The sequence below is a fragment of the Scyliorhinus canicula genome, chromosome 18 (assembly GCF_902713615.1).
Source record: "Scyliorhinus canicula chromosome 18, sScyCan1.1, whole genome shotgun sequence".
NCBI lineage: Eukaryota > Metazoa > Chordata > Chondrichthyes > Carcharhiniformes > Scyliorhinidae > Scyliorhinus > Scyliorhinus canicula.
Window position 1 is genome coordinate 101,366,331 of NC_052163.1, and position 25,466 is coordinate 101,391,796.

General features: G+C 46.4%; 1 protein-coding gene across 3 annotated transcripts in view; it reads left to right on the forward strand.

Moving 5' to 3' along the window:
- The window catches only part of mllt1a (MLLT1 super elongation complex subunit a), a 116,510-nt gene that overhangs the window by 37,529 nt on the left and 53,515 nt on the right, over window positions 1-25,466 (forward strand). For all 3 annotated transcript variants that reach the window (XR_005458076.1, XM_038778234.1, XM_038778235.1), the window contains exon 3: window positions 22,293-22,375. Coding sequence is in view for 2 of the 3 variants with exons in the window: in XM_038778234.1 (XP_038634162.1) it covers window positions 22,293-22,375 (83 nt within the window). In the remaining variant the exon portion in view is untranslated. The remainder of the gene's footprint in view (window positions 1-22,292; window positions 22,376-25,466) is intronic.

Sequence of the window (25,466 nt, forward strand, 5' to 3'; positions counted from 1 at the left end):
CCACCAAGGGGGATTCAGGACAGGGTAGTTTTTGAAGGTGGGTAGGAGAAGGGAGCGTCTCTGACACTTAAAAGGAACGTATGGGGTCAGAGGAGACGCAGGCTGAGGAGCTGAAGCGCAAGTGGGAGGAGGAGCTGGGAGGAGAGATAGAGGATGGTCTTTAGGCGGATGTGTTGAGTAGAGTCAATGCGTCCACAACATGTGCCAGGCTCAGCCTGATACAATTTAAGGTCGTTCATCGGGCTCACATGACAGTGGCCTGGATGAGCAGATTCTTTGGGGTGGAAGACAGGTGTGCAAAGTGTGCGGGAGGACCAGCGAACCATGTCCACATGTTCTGGACATGTCCGAAGCTTAGGGGATTCTGGCAGGGGTTTGCGGATGTCATGTCCAAAGTATTGAAAACAAGGGTGGCGCTGAGTCCATATGTGGCGATTTTCGGGGTGTCGGAAGATCCGGGAATCCAGGAGGAGAAAGAGGCAGACGTTCTGGCCTTTGCTTGCCTGGTAGCCCGGAGACGGATACTACTAGCTTGGAGGGACTCAAAGCCCCCGAAGTCGGAGACCTGGCTATCGGACATGGCTAGCTTTCTCTGTCTGGAGAAAATGAAGATCGCCATGAGAGGGTTAGGGTTCGCCCAGAGGTGGATACCGTTCTTCGACTTCTTTGCGGAAAATTAATTGTCAGCAGAGGAGGGGGGGGGGGGGGGGGGGGGGGGGGGGTAGTTTAGCTTAGAGTAGGGGGTTAATAAAGGTGGGACCTGTAAGGGAGGGAGACGGCTTTTGCACTATGTTTATAGATTCGTTGTTTATTTTGTTGTTGTAAACCAAAAATGCCTCAATAAAATGTTTACCAAAAAAAAGGAAGGCAAATGGAATGCTGTTGTTTACTGCAAGGGGAATGGAATATAAAAGTAGGGATGTTTTACTGCAGTTGTATAGGGTATTGGTGAGACCACATCTGGAGTACTGTGTACAGTCTCCCTATTTAAGAAAGGATATAAATGCGTTAGAAGCTGTTCAGAGAAGGTTCACCCGATTGATTTGTGGAAGGGAGGGGGGAGTTTATCCCATGAGCAAAGGTTGGGCAGGTTGGGCTTGAGGGATGATCTTATCGAAACCTATAAGGTCCTGAGGGGACTTGATAGGGTGGATCCTAATAGGTGGCTTCCCTTGCGGGAGAGGCAGGAATGAGAATGGTCTCCCATTTAAGACTGAGGTGGAGGCACGTTGAGTATTTTTAATGCTGAGTTAGTAGATGCTTGTTTGACAAGGGAGTCAAAGTGTAAAGGGGGTAGGAATGAAAGTGGAGTTGAGGCCACAACCTGATCAGCCATGATCTTATCGAACAGCCTAATTGGCTCGAGGGGCTGAGTGGCCTGCTCCTGCTCTGATTTGTATGTTTGTATGAGGCTTGTGAATTCAGTCGTTGCGTCCTTCCTTCCAGTGCACATTGTTCAAGCTGAATAATTAGTTTCCTTGAGCCTCATTCCCTTATATTACTTTTAAGTCCTCTTTCTAATCCACCCTCCGTTTTTTTTTCTTCAGCAGAAGGAACTTTTATTTTGCTGGGAGCTTTATTCCTATCTTAGTCATCTGAGACTTGAAATTGTCTTGATTTCTAAGAGTATTGGAGTCATTCAATGCACTGAAGCAGGCCATTCAGACCATCAACTCTGTGGAGCAAATCAGTCAGTCCCATCCCCCCCCCCATCCCCATAGCTCTGCAGGTTTGTTTCCTTTGAGTGCCCATCCAATTTCCTTTTTGATACTGATCGTTTCTGCTTCCACCACCCTCCTCGGAAGTGAGTTCCAGATTTTTCTGAATATTTTCAAAAGAATCGATTTCTTCTGGAATAGGCTGACCAACCCAACTTACCGTACCACAGAATTGGCCATACCATTGATCTGCACAATGTCAGTGTTTACGTTTGCCTGTTTATATATTAAAAAAAATAATTCTATTCTATCCGTCTTTCTACCCCCTCTTTGTCTCCCTGTCCCCCCCGGTCTGCCTCTCCCGTCCCCTGTTCTTCTGTCGACATCTTTCTGACACTTGATTTCAGCGCCATTTTGTTTAGTCTTGGTTCTAGTTTTGTCTTTTGCTTTGAGCTTTCATTTTCAGTCAGCTCTTTGGAAAGCTGCTCCTATTTGCAAGGCAAGATTAATCCAAATTATTACTTCAAAATTGGCGAATGGTACTTGGGCATAAAGGAAGCTGGTGAAAAGTAAATTTGGAACGAATACCAGGAAAGGGAATGAATATTTTTACCAATCTACCAAGCATGGTGCCGAACAGGTGGTAGATCTTTTTGAGGTGATTCAGGGTCCTATCATCCCCACTCCTCTGACACCATTACCGGCAGTGGTAGACTTAATCTTCCCCTCACTCATTTCTCCCCCCCGCCTTGAATTTGATTACCCTCTCTTCCTTCCAATCGTTTGGAGTTTCTGCTTGTTGCCATTTTTCCACAACCTCTCCTTTGTCCTGCTCTTGCATCTTTCCTAAGCCCCGACATTTAGCTTTCTGCCACCCCTGCTCCGTCACTGTTGAGTGGCCTCAGTGCTGTCATAGGGTATTGTGACAAGTGACGCCATGATCCAGTTAATCTAACTCCAGGTATGTTCATTAAATCCCCTGGCCCCACATCTTTGTCCCCTTAACTTTGTATTTCCTGACCAAGAGCTGCCATGATTAATTATCTCTTGGTCCCCATGCAGTCTCTACCACTCTCCAACTGTCTCTTATAACCTTAAATGTATTGAGAACAAAACTGAATGATCCAGTCAAGCTTCTCCTCAATTTAAATTGAACTATTTGTGGCAACTTCGCCATTATCAATGTCACTGTTTGCTGATTGGGCCTATGCATATGGCAAGTCCTTGACTATCTTGAATGATTGAACAATCCGTTCAAGCGTTACGCTGGAGCCAGCCAAAGTGATCCCACAATCAGCCGATCAGGCCAAAGCTCTGAAACATATCACTGATCCTTCATCGTAGCTGGGTCAAAGTCCTGGAGTTTTTCAACTAATGACCACACGGACTGCAGCGGTTCAATAAGTCCCTCTCCACTGGTTTCTCGAGAGAAAGTAGGAATGGCAGTAAATGCTGGCCTTGTCAGTGACACACTCATTCCTTGAATTTAAGCGAAGCAGAACGTGCACAAGACCTGTCAACCCAATATTTCAGCTAATTTGTCAGACCTTTTCCTTATTTCACATAGTGACTTGGATTATATAATTTTCTCACCTCTGGGGTCCTTCTGACTATAATAATCTTTGATTTGTGTCATAAGTACGCTTACATTAACACTGCAATGAAGTTATTGTGAAAATCCCCTTGTCGCCACACTCCGTCGCCTGTTCAGGTACACGGAGGGCAAATTCAGAATGTCCAATTCATCTAACGGCCCGTCTTTCGAGACTTGTGTGGAAGGAAACCGGAGCACCCAGAGGAAACCCACACAGACATGGGAAGAACGTACCGACTCCGCACGGTCAGTGACCCAAGCTGGGAATCGAACCTGGGACCCTGGTGCTGTGAAGCAGCAGTGCTAACCACTGTGCTACCGTGCATTGCACTGGTATCCCCCATTAGACTCTTGCGGAATATATTGTGACAAATCACACACTGCATCTACTCCTGTTCTGTTTGACACTAATCATCCAACGGGGGTGGCCTTTTGGAATTATTTGCTGTTCTGCTCCAGTCTGAATGGGCACTTTACTGATCTGGGTGTTCCTGATTTTGTGTTTTCTTTGGCATAACAAATTGTAAGGCTCAGTCTGACCCTACATTTTTATTGGGTAATGCATCTCGCTTTGTCATGCCTGCTGACACAAAGACTTTATTGTATTTGGCAATTATCAGTCTCATCCCTCTGCTTGTATCCTCAAAGGCTAGAATTGTAGTTTTATTGATGGAAGCAATAACCGCCTTGCTGCTTTGCCACAGCTGCTGTTCCTCATCCATTGCTAAAATTCCAAAGATGCTGTGAATTCTCTTTTCTGCCCTGTTTTCATAATTAATTTACTGGTGTGCCCAGAGATACTTCTGGGGTTTTGGCTCTCTCTTCTCTGCCAGCTTGAATCCTGATGGTCTTGGTAAACGATCACGCTTTCATGACTTTCATTCTATGCTGCTGCCACGATGCCAAGAATATTTGTTGGATCTCGTTTCTTGGACTTCTAAGAGACCTTTGGCCCCGAGGATATCTTTCCTGCATATCTTTGGAAAATTACTTGTGTTAAACTTATTTCTAAAAATAATAATTCCTCTTTCTTTTACCCAGGCTTCATGCACAGTAAGAATGTAATTCAGTTTGATCGCTTCTTGGGAAACTGCACACCACTAGCATACACCAGTGTCGTTATGTTACACATGAGTAACGTATGTGGTCTACCATTCCCAGGTGGTATACACCCTCAATATATTGGCCTGTAACTTCCACCTCAGTGGCAATCTCTATTGGATTATCGTGATGGATGAACTTCCCCTCATTGTAATTCCCAAAACCCAGTCTTGCGCAACCTTCCTCACGCAGGCTGGGTGCGAGAGGGGAAGCAAAGTGCCCCTGGCTGCATTGGCGTGGAGTGACTGGGGTGCAGGGAAGAAAGGGGCGCTACCCTTTTTTATGGCACCAGCTATCGTAAAGGGGATGTTTAAAGGGACAATTTAAAGGGAGTGGGTACGTTTCAACGGTAAGTGGTTCAGGCATTTGAGGGGAGGTGATGGGTAAGGGGGATTGTAAGGTGGGGGCTGAGGGGTTGGACTGGAGGGGAATGGGGGCGGACTGGAAGGGAAGTGGGTTCAGGGCGGGCCGATCCGAACAGGGTGGGAGGGGTAAGGGGGCTATCCGGACAAGAGGGGAGGGGTATGGGACGATCCGTATTGGAGGGGACTGGTATTAGGGCGATCCGGACCAGAGGGGGGAGCGGTACTGGGGCGATCCAGACCAAAAGGGAGGGGTACAGGGCAATCCAGACTGGAGGGTAGGGGTACTGGGGAAATTTGGACCAGAGGGGAGGGGTACAGGGCCCGATCTGCACCGGAGGGGCACCGGGGCCGATCTCGATCCGATGAGGAGGGGTACAGGGGCACATCCGGAGGGGAGGGTTATAGGGGCCAATCTGGACAGGACGGGAAGTTTATGGGGGCCACCTGGACCGGAGGGCAGGGTTATGGGGGCCACCTCGCCCGGAGGGGAGGGTTACCGGGTCCGATCGGCACCGGAGTTTAGGGTTACGGGGTCCGATCGGGACCAGGAGGCAGTGGTACAGGGCCCGATCGTGACTGGAGGGGAGGGTTACTGGGTCCGATTGGGGCTGGAGGGGAGGGTTACGGGGCCCGATCGGGGCCGGAGTTTAGGGTTACAGGGGCCGGAAGGCAGGGGTACGGGGCCGGAGGGGAGGGTTACAGGGGCCGGAGTTTAGGGTTACGGGGGCCGGAGGGCAGGGGTACGGGGCCCGATTGGGGCCGGAGGGGAGGGTTACAGGGGCCGGAGTTTAGGGTTACGGGGGCCGGAGGGCAGGGGTACGGGGCCCGATCGGGGCCGGAGGGGAGGGTTGCGGAGTCCGTTGGGGCCGGAGGTCAGGGGTACGGGTCCCGATTGGGGCCGGAGGGGAGGGTTATGGGGTCCGATCGGGACTGGAGTTTATGGTTGTGGGGTCCGATCGGGGCCGGAGATTAGGATTACGGGGTCCGATCGGGACCGGTGGATAAGGGCACGGGGTCCGGTCGGGGACGGAGGGCAGGGGTACGGGGTCCGGGGGGCAGAGGTGCACTGGGCCTGCTCGGGGCCGGGGGGAGGGCAAGGACACTGGGTCCGGTCGGGCTGGGTGGCAGGGGCACGGGGGTCCGGTCGGGGAGTGGGGGCACGGTGGGCAGGGGTCCGCTCGGGGGGCTGGGGCATGGTGGGCGGGGGCACGGGGTTCGGTTGGGCGGCGGGGGCATGGGGTCCGGTTGGGGGTGCGGGGGCACGTGGTCCGGTCGGGGGGCCCGGGGTCTGGTCGGGGGGGGGCGGGTGGTACGGGGGCTGGGCCTGAATTGGGGGGGGGGGAAGAAGTGGATAGGGATCAAACTAGAAGGTTGTTTGGAGCAGAGCTATGGTGAGGTTGGGCCATGCTTCTGTGCTGGTGCTGGTTGTGGTGGTGTGTCCCATGTGAGGTTGGGTTTGGGTGTGTAATCTGAAATTAGAAGTGTTTTTTTTTTTTGCTGTCCAAACTCAGAGTTACTATCAGGGCAAAATGGCAGAACCATTCAAAGTTAATCAAGTTGTTTCTGTCAGATGGTTGTCAGCCCAACGCAATTTTCCAGAGGAAGTCGGTGCTTCTGAGCAGTGCTTCTGGGTCCTTACGTGGGAGATACCTGGTGGACTTCCCCAGCGCATCATTGGGGCACCCCCTAAATATGACACTGGGGATCCAGGAAGGTCTGGGTCACTCATAGCTCAGGTTCTTTTTTTCCTGTTAATAGAGGCGTTTTGTGTTCCCTTGGATTGCTCTTCCTATTGAAGAATTGGGACAAGCTTCTGTTTTCTTTTCTTGGAAAAAGTTTAACTAGATGGGCCCTGTGGCCCTAAAAGTGCATTAAATTCCCATCAAGCGGGATTATTCTGATTTTCCTGGAAATTGAGCAATTGGTGCCAACCAATGATTTGTCCCATATTAAATATCAACCACACAAAAATAAAATGTTCTGTTTTAGCCATGCTCTGTGAAAGCCATAAGTTTCCATAATTGAGCCAACCACCTGTTTTCTAGGTTCCCAGTACAAAGACAATCAAAGAGCATTAAAGGAGTTGAATTTACACCACGTGCAGCCTGCACACTTGCAGAACTGGTCTTTTTCTTTGTTTACACTGACAGACATTGATCCTGTGTTGCTTCCATCAAAAAAGGAATTGAGTGCTGTCTCATTTCCAAACATACGGGCCTTCGAGTCTGCTCTGCCATTCAATAAGATCTTGGCTGATCTGCTTTTGCTAGTAGGTTGATTCCAACGTTTGCCGAAAGCGCCTAAATTCCAGAATGAGCAGCCTATTTACAATTCCAATTCCAGGTGCTGCCTTGCACGGCCGTGTTCACTTTGGATTCTCGGTGAACCAGGAAAGAGCACCTTAATTTCACCTGTCCCATTGGACAAACTGCAGCAAGAGCCAAGTATCAGCAGTTGTCTTGTTAGTCCTCATCTAGATGTCGCTGATTGGTTTTTGAAGCCATATACTTTGTGCTGGCATTTCTCCTCGCAAAGTACGTTACTTCATGCTGACGTTGCTTTGGTGCCAAGGGCACATTTGATTGTCATTTGCAAACACTCCTAATCCCTTCAAAAGAAAACTCTCTGACAGTTGAGAGACACCCCGGACAGGTGAGACTAGCACTGCTAGAAGAGAGTCCCCAGGGCTTCTTCCCCACTGCTGACTGGTGGATTGGCATTCTTTTTTTGTTAAGGGGCAAATTAGTGTGGCCAATCCACCTATCCTGCACATCTTTGGGTTGTGGGGGTGAGATCCACGCATCCACGGGGAGAATGTGCAAACTCCACACGGGCAGTGACCCGGGGCTGGGATCAAACCGAGGTCCTCGGTGCTGTGAGGCCGCGGTGCTTACCACTGTGCCACAGTGCTGCCCAGCCCTGTGCATTGACATTCGATTTGCTTGTCGGTAGAGAATGCAGAAATGCAGTGTAGAATCAAATATGGGCCCAAGAGGAGGATGATGGGACCACCAAGGTTTGTGGGATGGTATCTCTGTCTGTCTTCAAGCAATCTGAGGACCAAATAAACCAAAATGGTTGCCATTGATGCCATATTATTTGGTGTTGCTGTTTCACAAGAACATAGACCGGGATTTTATATCACAGAATCCTTACAGTACAGAAGGAAGCCATTCAGCCCATCGAGTCTGCACCAACCCACTGTGAGGGATGCAGTGGGCCAGGCAAAAGTTAATTGAGTTTCAGTGGGACCAGAAAATCTCAGTTTTAGAGTTCTTTTTGGGATTCATTTAAACAGTTAGTAAAAGGAATTTGGGCTCAAGTGGCTTTCGGGTTCACTTTGTTTTGAATGAGATTTCAGAAGACTCAAGATTTTGGAGAAGATGCAGAGGCGGTGTCTAGAGAAACTATAATTTTTCTCCGAGGAGTAGGAAAGATTAAGGGCAAATTTGATAATGTTCAAAATCGGGATTGGTTTTGATAAGAGTAAACAAGAATTGGTCCCAGAACAGAGATTTATGGTAATAGGCCAAAGAAGTGGAGGCAACAAGAGGAAATAAAAGGATAGTGAAAGCAGGTTAAATTACAACTTTCAATGTAGTATTGGTTAAATATTTGAAGGGGACGATTTTGCAGGATTATGGGGATGGAGCAGGGGAATAGGATGAATCTTTGAAAGAGTCAACACTGGCATGATGGATAGAATCATAGAATCCCTACAGTGCAGAAGGAAGCCATGCGGCCCATTAAGTCTGCACCAACCCTCTGAAAGAGCACCCTATGTCAGCCCTCACCCCCATCCCAACCCCGTAACCCCCATCCCAACCCCGTAACCCCAACCCCGTAACCCCCATCGTAACCCCCATCCCAACCCCGTAACCCCCATCGTAACCCCCATCCCAACCCCGTAACCCCCATCCCAACCCCGTAACCCCCATCCCAACCCCGTAACCCCCATCGTAACCCCCATCCCAACCCCGTAACCCCCATCCCAACCCCGTAACCCCCATCCCACCTTTTTGGTCACTAAGGGACAATTTAGCATGGCCAATCCATCTAACCTGTACAGCTTTGGACTGTGGGAGGAAACAGGAGCACCTGGAGGAAATCCATGCAGACACAGCAGGAACATACAAACTCCACACAGACGGTCACCTGAGGCTGGAATTGAACCCAGGTCCCTGGCACTATGAGCCAGCAGTGGTGAAAGAGTAAAAATGGTCTCCTCGCGCACTATCATTCTGTGATTCTACAGCATCCATTTTCATCCTTACTCAATAAAAGTTGTGCTTTGATCTATGAAGGTAGTTTGAAGAGTAGATTTACAAATCTTATTTACTCTTTTTATTTGAGATCTTCTTTCAACCACTGTTCCCAAACAGCCTGCATTTGATTCAGAGCAGGTGGATTGTGAAACCAATTTTCCATTTTTTGCAGGTGATTGCATCCCCCAAAGTACTCACTGCAGGGTTTCCATGGAACATACCCATTTATCGTCTCTTTGTGCCCTGGTGCAGAATATCTATCTGAATCTATCCGTAAGATAGATCATACTTTACACAATTCAACATGTTAGGATTCCCAATGAGATCCCAACTGCTTGCCATTTGTAAAGTGTGAGGAAAGGATACTTCGCCCCAGAAGTGATAACATTCACCAATAGGAATCTTTTATGTTGAAACAAACCTTTAATTTAAATACAGAATAAATCACATTAGCAACGAAGAAATCGCTTTAAAGTTAACAGTTAAACATAGTTCTTAAATAAAAGAAAAAATGTTGACCTACTCCCTACACCTGCAACTGTATATATTCCAATTAAGCAAATCAATATAGTTCAAAGACCACTTATAAATAAAGTCAACAATAAGGTTTATTTGCTTTTCTCTGGGCCGAGACCTGGGAGAGAACCTTTCAGGAGCGAACTCAAGACACATCTGTTCAACTTAAAAACCTGTGGTAAATTGAAACTCCAGACAGACCTGGCTCCTCCCCTTAATTACATTGGGCGTGATTGAACTAAATAGGACAGAGTCCCATAGCAAGCTGCGGGTTTCCCAGTGTTTACAGTGATGAGAAACATATGGCTATTCAGTGCGACTCGCGTTATATAAGGGGTTAGCAAAGGGAACATGCGGCCAAGGCCGCACATAGCCCCGTTTTGTGCAGTGGAGAGCTCCGCTTGCCAGAATTCCCCAGTGTAACGAGAGATCGGGAAGCAATTTTTACAAGACATTCCGATCTCCGAGGCCTCCAAAGCGAACCGCGACCACCCCCAGCTCGAACGCACAATGGGAGGGGCCCAGGCACCGCCCCCCTGTGCCCCGCAACACCCATGTAGGGCACCCCGGCCCGATCATGCGTGTGCAAAAAATGCCAACTTGGCAGTGCCAACCTTACAGTGCCTATGCTAGCTGTCAGTGCCAGCTGGGTACCATGACAGTGTCAGGCTGGTACCCAGCTGGCATCTGAAGTGCCAAGACACCATAGGGCAGCACAATTGCTTCACAGCTCCAGGGTCCCAGGTTCGATTCCCGGCTTGGGTAACTGCCTGTGCGGAGTCTGCACGTTCTGCCCATGTGTGCGTGGGTTTCCTCCGGGTGCTCTGGTTTCCTCCCACAGTCCAAAGATGTGCGGGTTAGGTGGATTGACCATGCCAAATTGCCCTTAGTGTCCAAAATTGCCCTTAGTGTTGGGTGGGGTCACTGGGTTATGGGAATAGGATGGAGGCTTGGTGTTGGGTAGGGTACTCTTTCCAAGTGCCGGTGCAGACCCGATGGGCCAAATAGCCTCCTTCTGCACTGTAAATTCTATGAAATCTTGCAGCTGGGGACCTCTGATCCCGTGGGAGACCCCCACAAGTGCCGTTCCGACTGGTTCCCATTTGTCGGGACCAGTGCTGAAGGGCGTTCGCCTGCGGTCTCCGAGGCGAAGGGGATGAATCCCAAAACCGTGGGAGTCTGCACATTAAAGTGAGACTTACTGTCTCGCTCTAATATGCAGATTTGCCAAAAAGTGACCCCGCCAGGATTTACTTCGCAAGATCGTGTTTGATATCGCAAGGCGTTTCGAGCCGGGTAGATCCCAGGAGCGGGGTCTCCTGGCTTTTATCAGTCACGCTGCGCCACGGTGATCTGCTTTTCCGGCGCAGTATAGCCTTGAACCCCTCAATCTATCCACCCTAAACATAAAACTATTGTCTATTGTTTCCTCCCACAAGATGTCTCATGACCAGTATCGAAAGGTTAGCACATTCTCCCCGTGTCTGTGTGTGTTTCCTCTGTGTGCTCCCACAGTCCAAAGATGTGTAGATTAGTTGGATTGGACATGCTAAATTTACTGTCCAAAGATGTGCAGGTTAGATTTTGGGATTATGGGGATAGGACAGGGGGTGAGCCTAGATGGACTCTCTTTCAGAGGGTCGGTGCAGACTTGAGGGGCCGAACAGCCTCCTTCTGTACTGTAGGGATTCTATAAAACATAATCCCTCAAATTATCTACACCCCAGGGATCTTCTGAAACCCAAAACAATATTCCGTTAGCCCACTTTCTGTAAACAAATAAATGGTTAAAGTCAATAAATTATCTCACTTATGTAACCCCTTGATTACCTCCATCACAGACATACTGCCTGTATGCATCCTAAATGGGCAGCACGGTAGCATTGTGGATAGCACAATCGCTTCACAGCTCCAGGGTCCCAGGTTCGATTCCGGCTTGGGTCACTGTCTGTGTGGAGTCTGCACATCCTCCCCGTGTGTGCGTGGGTTTCCTCCGGGTGCTCCGGTTTCCTCCCACAGTCCAAAGATGTGCAGGTTAGGTGGATTGGCCATGATAAATTGCCCTTAGTGTCCAAAATTGCCCTTAGTGTTGGGTGGGGTTACTGGGTTATGGGGTTAGGGTGGAGGTGTTAACCTTGGGTAGGGTGCTCTTTCCAAGAGCCGGTGCAGACTCGATGGGCCAAATGGCCTCCTTCTGCACTGTAAATTCTATGATCTAAACCTGTTTTTTAAAATACATTACTACGACAAATGTGAAATATAACAATTTCTTAACATTCATCACAGCCAGTATTTAGCAGGGTTCAATATCCTTCCATTTCAGATGATGAACTTTCTCGCATGGATTTAACCGGGTTACACTAGAACAGGGCCAAATCCAATGTGTAGAACTAGTTTTCTTTAATACTTTTGTGGGATGTGGCTGCTGCTGACAGCATTTGATGTTCATCCCTAATTGCCCTTGAGCTGAATGACCATTCAGGTGTCCACATTGCTGTGGGTCTGGAGTCACAGGCAGGCCAGATATCCTTCTCTAAAGGGCACGAGTGCCCAGATGGGTTTTACAACATTACTGAGACTAGCTTTATAACTCCAGCTTTATTAATTGAATTTATGTTCCAGCGGATTTAAGCCCATGCTCCCAGAGCATTAGTCTAGGTCTCTGGATTACTAGTCCAGTGACATTACTTCTACGCCGCTGTCTCTCCTTAGTTGACCAGAGGATGACGTAGCTGCAGTGGTTGCTAAAATAGACTGCAGATTGCTTGCTATCATTTGCATGGAACCTGCAAGGGCTAAGATTGATCATTTTGCGCATTCTGCTTTATAAAATAGAAATAGCTACATTTAACATTACTCGCACTGCGTTTATGCCATTGTAGCTACCATTCTGTGCAATAAACTTTGAAAGCTCAATCATTGAATCTTCCCAGTAATATGTGAAACAAAGATCTCTCTGCTTGTTCTGATGACTTCGTTAACATTCCTTCATAGATCACAGATTGGTTGCAGCACAAAAGGAGGCCATTTGGCCCAGTCCATGCTGGCTCTCTGCAAGAGCAGCTCAGCGAGTCCCACTCCCCTGCCTTTTCCCCGTAGCCCTGCAATTCTTTCTCTTCAGATTCTGATCCAATTCCCTTGAAAGCTATGATATTGTACCACTACCACCATCAATACATGTCAGGCAATACCTCCCAGATCCTAATCAGTTGCTGCTCACAAATTTTCCCTTGTGCCGCTATGTCGCTATTGGTTATTTTGCCATTCACGTTAGAACCATAGGTTTCCTATGGTGCAGAAGGAGGACATTCGGCCCATTGGGTCCGTACCCACCCTCTGAAAGAGCCCACTCTCCCGCCCCATAACCCTACCTAACCTACACATTTTCTGGACTGGGGGGGTGGGGAAACCCGAGCATCTGGAGGAAACCCCAACGCAGATACGGTGAGAAAGTACGAACAGACACTCACCCAAAGCTGGAATTGAATCTGGGTCCCTGGCGCTGTGAGGCAGCAGTGCTAACCAATGGGCTACCCTAGAGATAATATGTGTCTTTGAATATATACCCTCCTAATTTTGACCCTTCTGCTAATGGGAACACTTTCTCCACATCCCCTCATGAAGTAAAGTTAGGGGATCTGCTGGAGCCCAGACAAACATTCATCCCTCAAACAACAATAAAAACAAATGAATTGCTCCGTTGTCTCATTTATTGATTGTTGTAGAACATTCCTGTGGAAAACATTGACAGACCTTGGAGCAGAGCTAATACGCTGTATATGAAATATTTTGGGATGTATTCAGATTTTATGATTGGAGATGGCGGCGTTGGACTGGGGTGAGCACAGTAAGAAGCCTTACAACACCAGGTTAAAGTCCAACAGGTTTGTTTCAAACACGAGCTTTCGGAGCACTACTCCGCACCACTGCTTCCATTTCACCTGAGGAAGGAGCAGTGCTCTGAAAGCTAGTGTTTGAAACAAACATGTTGGACTTTGACCTGGTGTTGTAAGACTTCTTACTGTGTTCAGATTTTACATAAAAGGTTCTTAAGTTGGGAATTTGTTTGCAGCGTTACACAAGCCTTAACAAAACTTGCAAATAGTGGCAGGAAAGGTCATGAGGAGAACCACTTAATATACCATGACTGAGCATAATGCAGCAACAGCTCGTTCCTGTCACCTTCCAGAGTTATCAGGCCCCATGTCCAAGAATGGGTCACCAGACTGCTGTGCAATCTTTGTGTCCTCTCAGCTATAGTCACGCAAGCGTAACACCATAGTCCCTCCTTGATTACCCCCACCAGCAACATCCGCTTGCAGATACAAATTTATCGACAGAAGTTCATGGCAACTTGGAGAAGATTAACTGCAGCTGCATGGATTTTGGGCCTTCCTTTTTAGCTTTAGAATATAGAATAATCTGTGGACTCCACCACAATCGAGGTATTATCTGTCAAGACTGACAAATTCTGTTGTCCATTGCAACCTAAAACCTACTCCAAACGAGATGAGATTCCACTACAAATACTAGTCTGTGCGATTAAAAAAAATGGGAGAATGGCAATATTACTGAAGTGTGTGTTGAGCACAAGCAGGAAAAGTTCAAGATGGTCATAGCCAGTTCTCCCCATGTCTGCGTTGGTTTCCTCCCCCAAGTCCTTAAAATCGTGCTTGTGAGTTGAATTGGGCATTTTGCATTCTCCCTCGGTGTTTCCGAACAGGCGCCGGAGTGTGGCGACTAGGGGATTTTTGCAGTAACTTCATTGCAGTGTTAATATTAGCCTACTTGTGACACTAATAAAGATTATTATTGTTATTAGCCCCAGATTATTTAAACATTATGCTTGGCAAACCGAGATCAATCTTAGAACGAAAATGTTATCCATTTTCATACATCGGTTTAGCACAGGGCTAAATCGCTGGCTTTGAAAGCAGGCCAGCAGCACGGTTCGATTCCCGTAACAGTCTTCCCGAACAGGCGCCAGAATGTGGCGACTAGGGGCTTTTCACAGTAACTTCATTGAAGCCTACCCGTGACAATAAGCGATTTTCATTCATTTCATTCATACATCGTCTGGTGCATCACTGAATAATTGTTGTCAATAATTTCTCTGCTTTGTCATTGAAAGCTGAATCTGTCAGTGCAAGATGCTATCATTCAATCTCATTAGCTCTTAGGGTCTTCACAGTACACATTTTGCATGCAGCATAACCTGGGTGATTGGTTCAAGCACGGTGCTTGAATCTGCAGGCACAGATGGACAGCAGATTTAGGAGCTTGGTGTCTTTAGAAATAATATTTCAAACCCCACTCCTGCCAAAGATCAAAACTCTCCAATTGGCATGGATAGTGGAAAGCTATGTACAAATACTCTACTTGAAGGAGGGAGGCACTTGCATTGTTGTGACTGCTTGCCTGTTTATAACTGCAGCTTCATTTCAACCAGTAAATACTGATCTGTTGCTGGCATAGGATCTCACCTGCCAATATATCCTTAGCAGGGCAGGGTGCTTGTCTGCAAGGGTGCTTGTCAACTCTCGGGAAACGGATGGTGGGACATTTACCTGCAATTGGATAATCTCCAAGTTTGAGTGCAAAATACACAAGGACAAAGAATGCTTTTGTAATGTAAATCAGCCTTAACAAAGGAGGAGGACTTTCGGTCCCTCTTCAATATTTGATCCAACAAATACACAGACATCAATGTGATAAGATAAGAATGTTCACCTAATATTTAACAGGATTGAACATTGTGGCAGGTATTCTTCTCCAGACTCTGACAAAGAGTCATCCAGACTTGAAACGTTAGCTCCCTTCTCTCTCCACAGATGCTGTCAGGGATAAAGAACCCTTCATTGGACATTTAGAACCATAGAATGTCTACAATGAAGAAGGAGGCCAGTCGGCCCATCAAGCCCGCAGAACCCTCTGAAAGAACACCCTACCTCGGCTCGCTCGCCCCACCCTATCTCTGTAACCCCACCTAACCTGTACATCTTTGGATTTGTGAGCATTATTCATATAACCAATCCACCGCTCCCCTTAGCTCATGATACACTTCAGGAGTGCATATTCAACCAAAGATGGTTCAAAGAAATTTAGGATTAGAGAGTGTCCAGGCTAATCAAATATTTAAACTTGAACACTACACCAACCTGTATTTATTTAGCTTCTCTGATACGTTAAAATGTTCCGCTGCATGGCTATTACTAGACAAATGTTAACATCATACCACATGAATTATTAGGGCAGATGACTTGAGGTTTGGACAAAACAGCAGATTTTAAGGATTATCTTGAAAGAGGTAGCGAGGGTGAACGGTTTAGGTTGGGAATTCAATTGGGAATTTAGTGCTTAGGGTCGAGACAGACACACAGACACCAATGGTGGAGCAATTAAAATTAAGTATGGTCAAGAGACCAGAATTAGTAGAGTTTAGATTTCTCAGAGGGTTGTGGGACTGTTGGAGATTACAGAGATAGGGAGGGGTGAGACCACGGAGGGATTTCAAAACAAGGAACTGAAGCAAAATCTCTCCAGCCTGAGGAGGGATTTGAAAATGAGGATGACAAAGCAAGGAAGACAAAAATACCATTTCTCGCCAGCCTGCACAGTTTCGCATTCTTGGATATGACGATATGTAAAAGGAACAGAAGTTGATATGGTCATTCCCATGGTCTTTCAGCATCCAGGCAATGCGCAGGGACAAGAACCACTGCTTCGCATAAGAGATTGGCAACAAATATTACATATTAACCAGGAGATGTAAATAGTCTGGTTATTCAAGGGTGATAGACTGCGCCAACAACTTGCACCGCTGTCAACCGACATATAGAAAATAGAACATTACAGCGCAGTATAGGCCCTTCGGCCCTCGATGTTGTGCCGTCCTGTGAAACCCTTCTAAAGTCCCTCTACACTATTCCCTTATCGCCCATATGTCTATCCAATGACCATTTGAATGCGTTTAGTGTTGGCGAGTCCACTACTGTTGCAGGCAGGGCATTCCACACCCGTACTACTCTCTGAGTAAAGAACCTACCTCTGACATCTGTCCTATATCTATCTCTCCTCAATTTAAAGCTATGTCCCCTCGTGCTGGACATCACCATCTGAGGAAAAAGGCTCTCAATGTCCACCCTATCTAATCCTCTGATCATCTTGTATGCCTCAATTAAGTCACCTCTTAACCTTCTCTCTAATGAAAACAGCCTCAAGTCCTTCAGCCTTTCCTCATATGATCTTCCCTCCATACCAGGCAACATCCTTGTAAATCTCCTCTGTACCCTTTCCAATGCTTCCACATCCTTCCTATAATGTGGCGACCAGAACTGCACGCAATACTCCAAATGCGGCCGCACCAGAGTTTTGTACAACTGCAACATGACCTCCTGGCTCCGAAACTCAATTCCTCTACCAATAAAAGCTAACACACCGTACGCCTTCTTAACAACCCTCTCAACCTGGGTGGCAACTTTCAGGGATCTATGGACATGGACACCGAGATCTCTCTGCTCGTCCACACTACCAAGAATCTTACCATTAGCCCAGTACTCTGTCTTCCTGTTATTCCTTCCAAAATGAATCACCTCACACTTTTCTGCATTAAACTCCATTTGCCACCTGTCAGCCCAGCTCTGCAGCTTATCTATGCCCCTCTGTAACTTGTAACATCCTTCTGCACTGTCCACAACTCCACCGATTTTAGTGTCATCTGCAAATTTACTCACCCATCCTTCTATGCCCTCCTCCAGGTCATTTATAAAAATGACAAACAGCAGCGGCCCCAAAACAGATCCTTGTGGTACACCACTAGTAACGACACCAGTCTGAACATTTCCCATCAACCACCACCCGTTGTCTTCTATCAGCTAGCCAATTTCTTTTTTTTTTTTTTTTTATAAATTTAGAGTACCCAATTATTTTTTCCAATTAAGGGGCAATTTAGCGTGGCCAATCCACCTTCTCTGCACATTTTTGGGTTGTGGGGGCGAAACCCACGCAGACACGGGGAGAATGTGCAAACTCCACACGGACAGTGACCCAGAGCCGGGATCGAACCTGGGACCTCAGCGCCGTGAGGCGGTTGTGCTAACCACTAGGCCACCGTGCTGCCCTAGCTAGCCAATTTCTGATCCAAACTGCTGAATCCCATGCCTCTGTATTTTCTGCAATAGCCTACCTTGGGGAACCTTATCAAACGCTTTACTGAAATCCATATACACCACATCAACTGCTTTACCCTCATCCACCTGTTGCCCAGTTCGCATGACCATCACCAAATAGGCCCTAACATAAAAGGAAAAAAAATTCCAAATAGTGATGTTCTTCACAAGCTGGAATACCTACCATTTGTTCAAAGACACTTCAAATTGAGTTAATGTTAAAAGCGTTCCAGTCTCGTTTTAGATTCCAGCATCCACAGTAATTTGCTTTTACCGTTGTTATTTCTGTGGTTCTTTATGGGAGTGTGGCTCAATATGCGGCTCTATGCAAGTCTATTTGGAAATTTCACTCGGACTATCACAAGTTCTCATTCGGAACTTGAATTTGTTTTTTCAACAGTTAGTGCTTCCACCACTTGAACCTCTTGCAGCATTTTGTTCAGTGTGCTGTGGAAAGCAATATTTTGGCTTTTGGAAGTAGCCAAACTCACACTCCTATTGTTGACCACCTTACTTCATTTGGCTTTCTGACTAAGGTTGTTTCTTACAACTCACTCAGCATTACATCACGTGTTTATTTGGGCCAAGAGATTGTTTTATCTACCACCACATCAGTTTGAAAGTGGGTTGTCATTTCCACTGTATACCTTCTCATAGACCCAGTTACTATTTTTGTGTGAAGCAATTTCAGAACTCTTGGTTATGATTCTAGTCATGCAAAGATACGAAGCAATTCCGTTACTAAGCAACAGATACTTAATTGTATGGTTGAGTGCATACCAGCTTGCAGGGAGGAAGTCCAAAGGGGAGATGAATAGTTATTCAACCCATTCCATGGCTATGTTGGGCATGTCTTGGTAGGTTCCCTAGCACAACTATATTGTGTGATCCTAAAAAAACATACTAATCGTTCTCATTTTGCTTTAACTGCTGCAGAGAATATGTTAATAGTACCTCCCTCACAAATTGTACAACTTTGGTATGCTCCTGTGGTGCATGAAGGATGCTTAGTGAAGGAGAGGATTTTGCAGGAGTGTCTTTATCGTTGAATGATCTGTAACCGTCACATGTGATGATCCCGTGGATCCAACCCTTTTAACAACTTCAGTGGGGGGGAGTATAGGTTTTGGGATTAGGGATTTGTAGTTACCGTCATATTTTAAAGAATTGTCGTCTTGCTGTAGGTTCTGAATCTCTGTGAATTGGGATTAGGAGACCACATGAAGCACCACCTGCCTGCATCACCATGGCAGCATTTGTATATCTATGTTAGGCGTATTTCGGTGCACTGTTTCCCCGACCCAATCGACCCAGTCAACCTAATCTTTACTCCTGTGGTGTTTGAAGGATGTAGATCATTTGAACAATTGAGAGGACTTTACAAGGTGGGTAATTATTTTTAACTGCGATTTTATTGCCGTTAAATCTATATTGACCAAATAACCCTTACCCTAAACAGTCTTTTACTTGCTTCTGAAACAGTGCTCTTGAACACTCATTTGTCATCTGTGCATCTCCAATACCTTCTCTAGTGTTAAAGTACAAGTAAAGTTGCCATAGTCCCAGATGACCATAGGCTGCTTTCCCCTTTGAGGGGGAGAGCTGACTGGTGTCGATTTGACCCGCAGATCACAAGTACTCAGGTGAGGAACAAGGTTGAGAAGGTGGAGCCTTCATGAATAACCTCAGCTGGTACGGGAATTGAACCCACGCTGTTGGCCTTGCTCTGCATCACAAGCCAGCTGCCCAGCCAATAGTGTAAAGTAACACATAGTTCAAACCTATGGGGAAAGTTTAGAGGAGATATACGAGGAAAGCTTTTCACGCAGAGGGTGATAGGTGATTGGACCGGGTTGCCAGTGGAAGTGGTGGAGGCAGGCACGATAGCAACGTTTAAGATGTATCTTGATGGACACATGAACAGGCAGTGAATGGAGGGATTCAGATGGTTTGGGAAATCAGTAGTAGGTTTAAATAAGGAATCTGGATCGATGCAGGCATGGTGGGCTGAAGGGACTGTTCCTATGCTGTAATGCTATTTGTTTTTTGTTCTTGTTCAAAGGTGTTACCCATCGTATGGTCTCCCACTGAAACAATGTTTTTGATAATTGCATGTTTAAAAAAAAAAATCTACACTTTATGGCTCAGTTTTCCCCAATGAACTTGCAGTCCTTTTTAAAAAAATTTAGAGTAGCCAATTATTTTTTCCAATTAAGGGGCAATTTAGCGTGGCCAATCCACCTAACCTGCACATCTTTAGGTTGTGGGGGTGAAACCCACGCAGACACGGGGAGAACGTGCAAACTCCACACGGACAGTGACCCAGGGCCGGGATTCGAACCCGGGTCCTCAGCGCCGTAGGCAGCAATGCTAACCACTGTGCCACCGTGCTGCCCAGAACTTGCAGTCCTTAGGTCTCTCCAAAACCTCTATTCCATCTCTGGATAAGTGACCTCCCTCTCCTTGCATCCATCTAGATAGTTTGTCTTCGATTCTGCAGTTCTTTCTTACAGGCTCTGAGTAGGAGGCTTGTCAAATGCTTTCCAAAGATCCAAGTAAACTACAACTACCATACTGTCTTCATCTACCAGCCTAATTACTTCCACAAAAAATCCCAATAGGTTTGTTACTCATATCCTAATTGTTCTGAAAAACATTTTGAGTGCTTTGTATGATACCTGCACTTTCTAGAATGATGTCTTACATTGCCTTCACGTACCTTTTACCTCTGTAGCTGCAAGCCTCACTAAACGGTTATCGTCTGTTTTGGGCATTTGAACATTGTAAGAGTGTTGGTTAGCATCCATTTCATGGTTATTCTTCCAGTGTCTACAAACTCCTGAAAATGTTGATGCATCACCAAATCTTTTTCACTTTCTTGAGAGTTCCAGGATCTAACCCATCTGCCCAAGAGCCTCTATAAACATTTAGCCCTCCCAGCTTTTATATAACAATGACCTCCTTCAGATTTTTTCCTACCTTCTGTATGTATTTGGATTCTTTATCCATCTTTATTGAATCCAGGATTTGTCTAAAGTCTTCTTGTGAACACTTGATAAGAACCCATTTAAAACATCCGCTGAACCATCTGTGGCAGTTCTGTATAATCTGTTCCTTAATCTTGGAACTCGTTAGAATCATAGAATTAAGTTGAGAAGTGCAACATTTAAATCACCAGTGGTTTGTGGCTCATCAAAGATATTTTGCAGCTCAAGTCGGCCATTTTCCCCCACCTTCCCTCCCCTGCAATCCCGCCCTCACCTTTCCTTGCTTTTGTATAATATTGGCAAAAATATTCAGCACTTTCCTAAACAGAAACATGCCTGCAGGCATGATTTTACTCATCAAAGGCATGTGGCATGTCACTGATCTGTTATCTCTTCATGTCTGTTGTAGAGATGCCTATCTCAGTGGCCCCATTGCTTGCATGCACTTAAAGATTTTTTCTAATTAAGGAAGCAATCATGCTTGGATAAGTACAAAGTGCTTATTTTTGTTGGTGGCATTTTTATGCGCATTCATTAAACTGTTTGGAATTGTGTTAAAATGGAAAAGTCAAGAACAGTTGCATAAACTAGTATGCTAAAGACAGTGCATTCAAAAGATTAAATCTCAAGTTGCAGAGTCACTTGGTGCCACCACTGTGTCACACAAAGCATAGGACCCTGCAATAATGCTAAAGATGTGCTTCATGGGGTAAGATTTTATTTCTAATGTCTTGTATGCTGGTTCTTCCCCATATAACTTGGCATGTGGCAGGATTTAAGCTGCACTGCAGTGACACTGCATCGACTGAGGCATTTTGTTTTCTGAGTGATGCCCCTGGTTTAAGAGTGCCTCGTTGAGGCAGTATTTCACAGCATTCCAGTGATTAACGTTTGTGATTTCCCACAGAGTAAATTCTCAGCTCAGCTGGATGGCTGAGGGGAAAAATCCCCAAGTACAGGCCTGGCATTTCTCAAGAAGGAAGACAAATAAGGCTGTCAATCCCATTGGACCATCTACGGGTAGATGGTTTAAGAGCCTCATTGGACGAAGAACAGTGCAGAAAATGAGATGACCCGAACGGAAAGGTGTAGAGAGAACAATTTTAAGATGATTAACTACAGTTCGCTGAATCCCACTTGGTTGTCTTGGGGAGACAGGATAGAATTTTTCAGAGGCTTGACTAAGATAAGCTGCTTTTCCTTTGCCTGGCCCAGAAGTTGTCTTTACTATGTTTGGTGAGGGTGGTGTGTGAGGGTGACAGTGGACGTCCCCCCTCCCTCTTTCTTTCCTATGAGCAAATGTGATTATAGATAAGGGAGAAAGCTTAAAGAAGGTTCGGAGACTGTTTCCAACAAGGGAGAAGGAAACATGACCAATGACTTATCTTTATCGTTTCTTCAGAGCTCAGATGTCTGCAGTATGATGATTGTAGACAAACTATAGAGAGGCTGTTGTCAATGTGAATATAACGACTGACATTTGTTTTAGCAGCTTGAATTACAAACAAGGCCATTTTCTTTCTCATTTTTCACGAGGCCTTCAGTGTTGCTGCTGGGCTGATGGACATTTCTGTACTCCTTGTTGAATATAAAACAGAAAAACATCCCGCTTAATGTTTTCTGCTTCTTCCAATGTAGTTTGCAAGGAACCACCTTACAAGGTGGAGGAGTCTGGCTACGCTGGATTTATTATGCCAATTGATGTCTACTTCAAGAACAAGGTACTCCTGCTGTTTATATTAAACTTTACTTTTAACAGAAACAAAAAGGAAGAGGCAACAGTGCTGCTCCCTGTTTCCATCAGCTTAGGCAAATATCATTCGTGCCACACCATTGCCGGGCATGGGAGGCACGGTGCAACAGTGGTTAGCACTGCTGCCTCACAGCTCCAGGGACCTGGGTTCAATTCCAGCCTTGTGTGACTGTGTGGAGTTTGCACTTTCTCCCCATGTCTGCATAGGTTTCCTCCGGGTGCTCTGGTTTCCTCCCACAGTCCAAAGAAGTGCAGGTTAGGTGGATTGGCCATGCTAAATTGCCCCTTAGTGTCCAAAGGGTTAGGTGGGGTTACTGGGTTATGGGGATACGGTTGAGGCATGGGCTTAAGTAGGATGCTCTTTCTAAGGGCCGGTGCAGACTCGATGGGCCGAATGGCCTCCTTCTGCATTGTAGGGATTCTATTCTATGACCATCCCCAACAAGAAATAATCGAATCATCTCCTCTAGATATTCAATGGCATTACCATCATTGAATACCCCACTATCAATACCCTGGGGGGGGTATCATTGACCAGAAACTGAACATATAAATACCGAGGCTCCAAGAGCAGTTCAGAAGCTGGGAATCCTGTAGCGAGTAACTCACCTCCTGACTCCCCAAAGCCTGTCCACCACCTTACAAGGCACAAGTCAGGAGTGCGATGAAATACTCTTCATTTCCAGATGAGTGAGGCTCCAACAAAACTCAAGAAGCTCAACACCTTCCAGGACAAAGTAGACTGCTCGATTGGTACTCTATCTACCAACATTCAGTCCCTCCATCACTGATGCATAGTGGGAGCAGTGCGTACCATCTACAGGATGCACTGCAGCAACTCGCCAAGGCTTCTTCAGCAGCACATTCCAAACCCGTGACCTCTATCACCTGGAAGGACAATAGCAGCAGATGGATAGGAAGACCACCACCTGGAAGTTCTCCCCCAAGTCACTCACTATCCTGACTCAGAAATATATCACCATTCCTTCACTGTCGCTCGGTCTAAATCCTAGCGCTCCCACCTGATCAGGACAGTAGGTGTACCGACACCTCAGGGTCTGCTGTGGTTCCAAAAGGTAGCTCACCACCACGTTCACGATGGAATTAGGGATGGGCAATAAATGCTAGCCTCACCCACGTCCCATAAATGAATTTTTAAAAAGCCCCGAATCTTGAGCCTGACCGCTTAAAAAAATTTTTTTAGAGTGCCCAATTACTTTTTTTTCCAATTAAGGAGCAATTTAGCGAGGCCAATCCACCTAACATGCGCAGCTTTGGATTGTGGGGGTGAAACCCACGCAGACACGGGGAGAATGTGCAAACTCCGTACGGACAGTGACCCTAGGGCTGGGATTCGAACCCGGGTCCTCAGCACCGTAGGCTGCAGTGCGAACCACTGTGTCACCTGTCGCCCCCCCCCGACCGCTTCTTCTGATGAAGCGTCACATCCAGAATATTTTCATGTATTTCTCAGATACTGACTGACCTGCTGAAATAGTTCCAGTATTTTTTTTGGTATTATTGATGAGAAATTAAACAAAGGCCCCATCTTCACCCCCCCAGATCCTATGTTATTATTTTGAAGACAAGCAGTGGAGTTCTCCCTGATGTACTTGTCAATATTGTTTTTTTGGGGAGCTTGCTGGGTACAAATTGGCTGCTACCTTTCCTACATTACAACAGTGGCTACACATCACATGAATTTGGTTCACCATAAAGCCCTTTGGGAAGTTCCGAGTCACGCATGGTGCTATATAAATTCAGGTCTTTCTTTTGCAGACTTTGGATGGCCAATAATAATAATCTTTATTAGTGCCACATGTGGGCTTACATTAGCACTGCAATGAAGTTACTATGAAAAGCCCCTAGTGGCCACACTCCGGCACCTGTTTGGGTACACTGAGGGAGAATTCAGAATTTCCAATTCACGTCTTTTTTGGGACTTGTGGGAGGAAACCTCAGCACCCGGAGCAAACCCACGCAGACACGGGGAGAATGTGCAGACTCCACACAGCCAGTGACCAAAGCCAGGAATTGAACCCGGGACCCTGGCACTGTGAATCAACAGTGCTAACCACTGTGCTGCCCAAGCTTCTGGTCATTCGAGATCCCTACACCTGCTAATAAAAAGGTGGAATTGAGACCACAACCAGACCAGCCATGATCTTACCGAATGGCAGTAGCAGACTCGAAGGGCCAAATGGCCTACTCTTGCTCCTAATACCTTGTCCTAAGTTCCTACTATCTTCAGTGCTTCTCTCACTGTTTTAACAAGCCGGCACAATCAACAAAGTAGTACACCATGAGGCTCCTTTCTAATACTTAGATCCAGCAGGTCAGGCAACAGCTATGGAACGTGTGGGCTAGGGTTTAACATTGAACTCCGTGACCTATCGGCAGAACTGGTTGCGCACTTTGCAGCAATATATTGGGGGAAAGGACAACACAGCACCACCTAGTGGCCAAGGCCAGGTTACTTGGGGCGGGTTTCGATTGCAAATGTGGACGGAGGAACTTACAATATAAAAGCTGCCATAAAGATGTCAGAAACAATGTGACAACAAGATGCATAGACATAAAACTATTAACGAGATACAGATCGGTGGTGAACCCTCCGGTATTGCCTGTGATAAGTGATGTTGTGTTATTTTGTGAGCACATAAGCCCCCCCCCTTGGTGGGAGATGGAGGAAGTAGGCAAGATGTCCTGTAACCACACATGGCTTGGGGCCCCTCAAGCTACATGCTCAAACGGCTGTGGGAGCAGATTGCTGTCAATGGAAGTATGTGGAAGTTAGCCCCAGAGGCCTGTATGCAGTGCTGCAGGAGCTTGGTGACCATACTCTATTCACCACGCTCCCTTCACTCATTTACCGTCAGTCACTCATCAATCAGGACTCATTTTAATGACATTCAAATGCTTCAACACACACACCTCATAGCTTGGACACACTGCCAGCGATTCAACCCCACACCCAAACAGTTTGTGCAACACTACTACCAAAGCAAAATACTGTTGATGTCGGAAATCTGAAATAACGCAGAAAATTCTGGAAATAC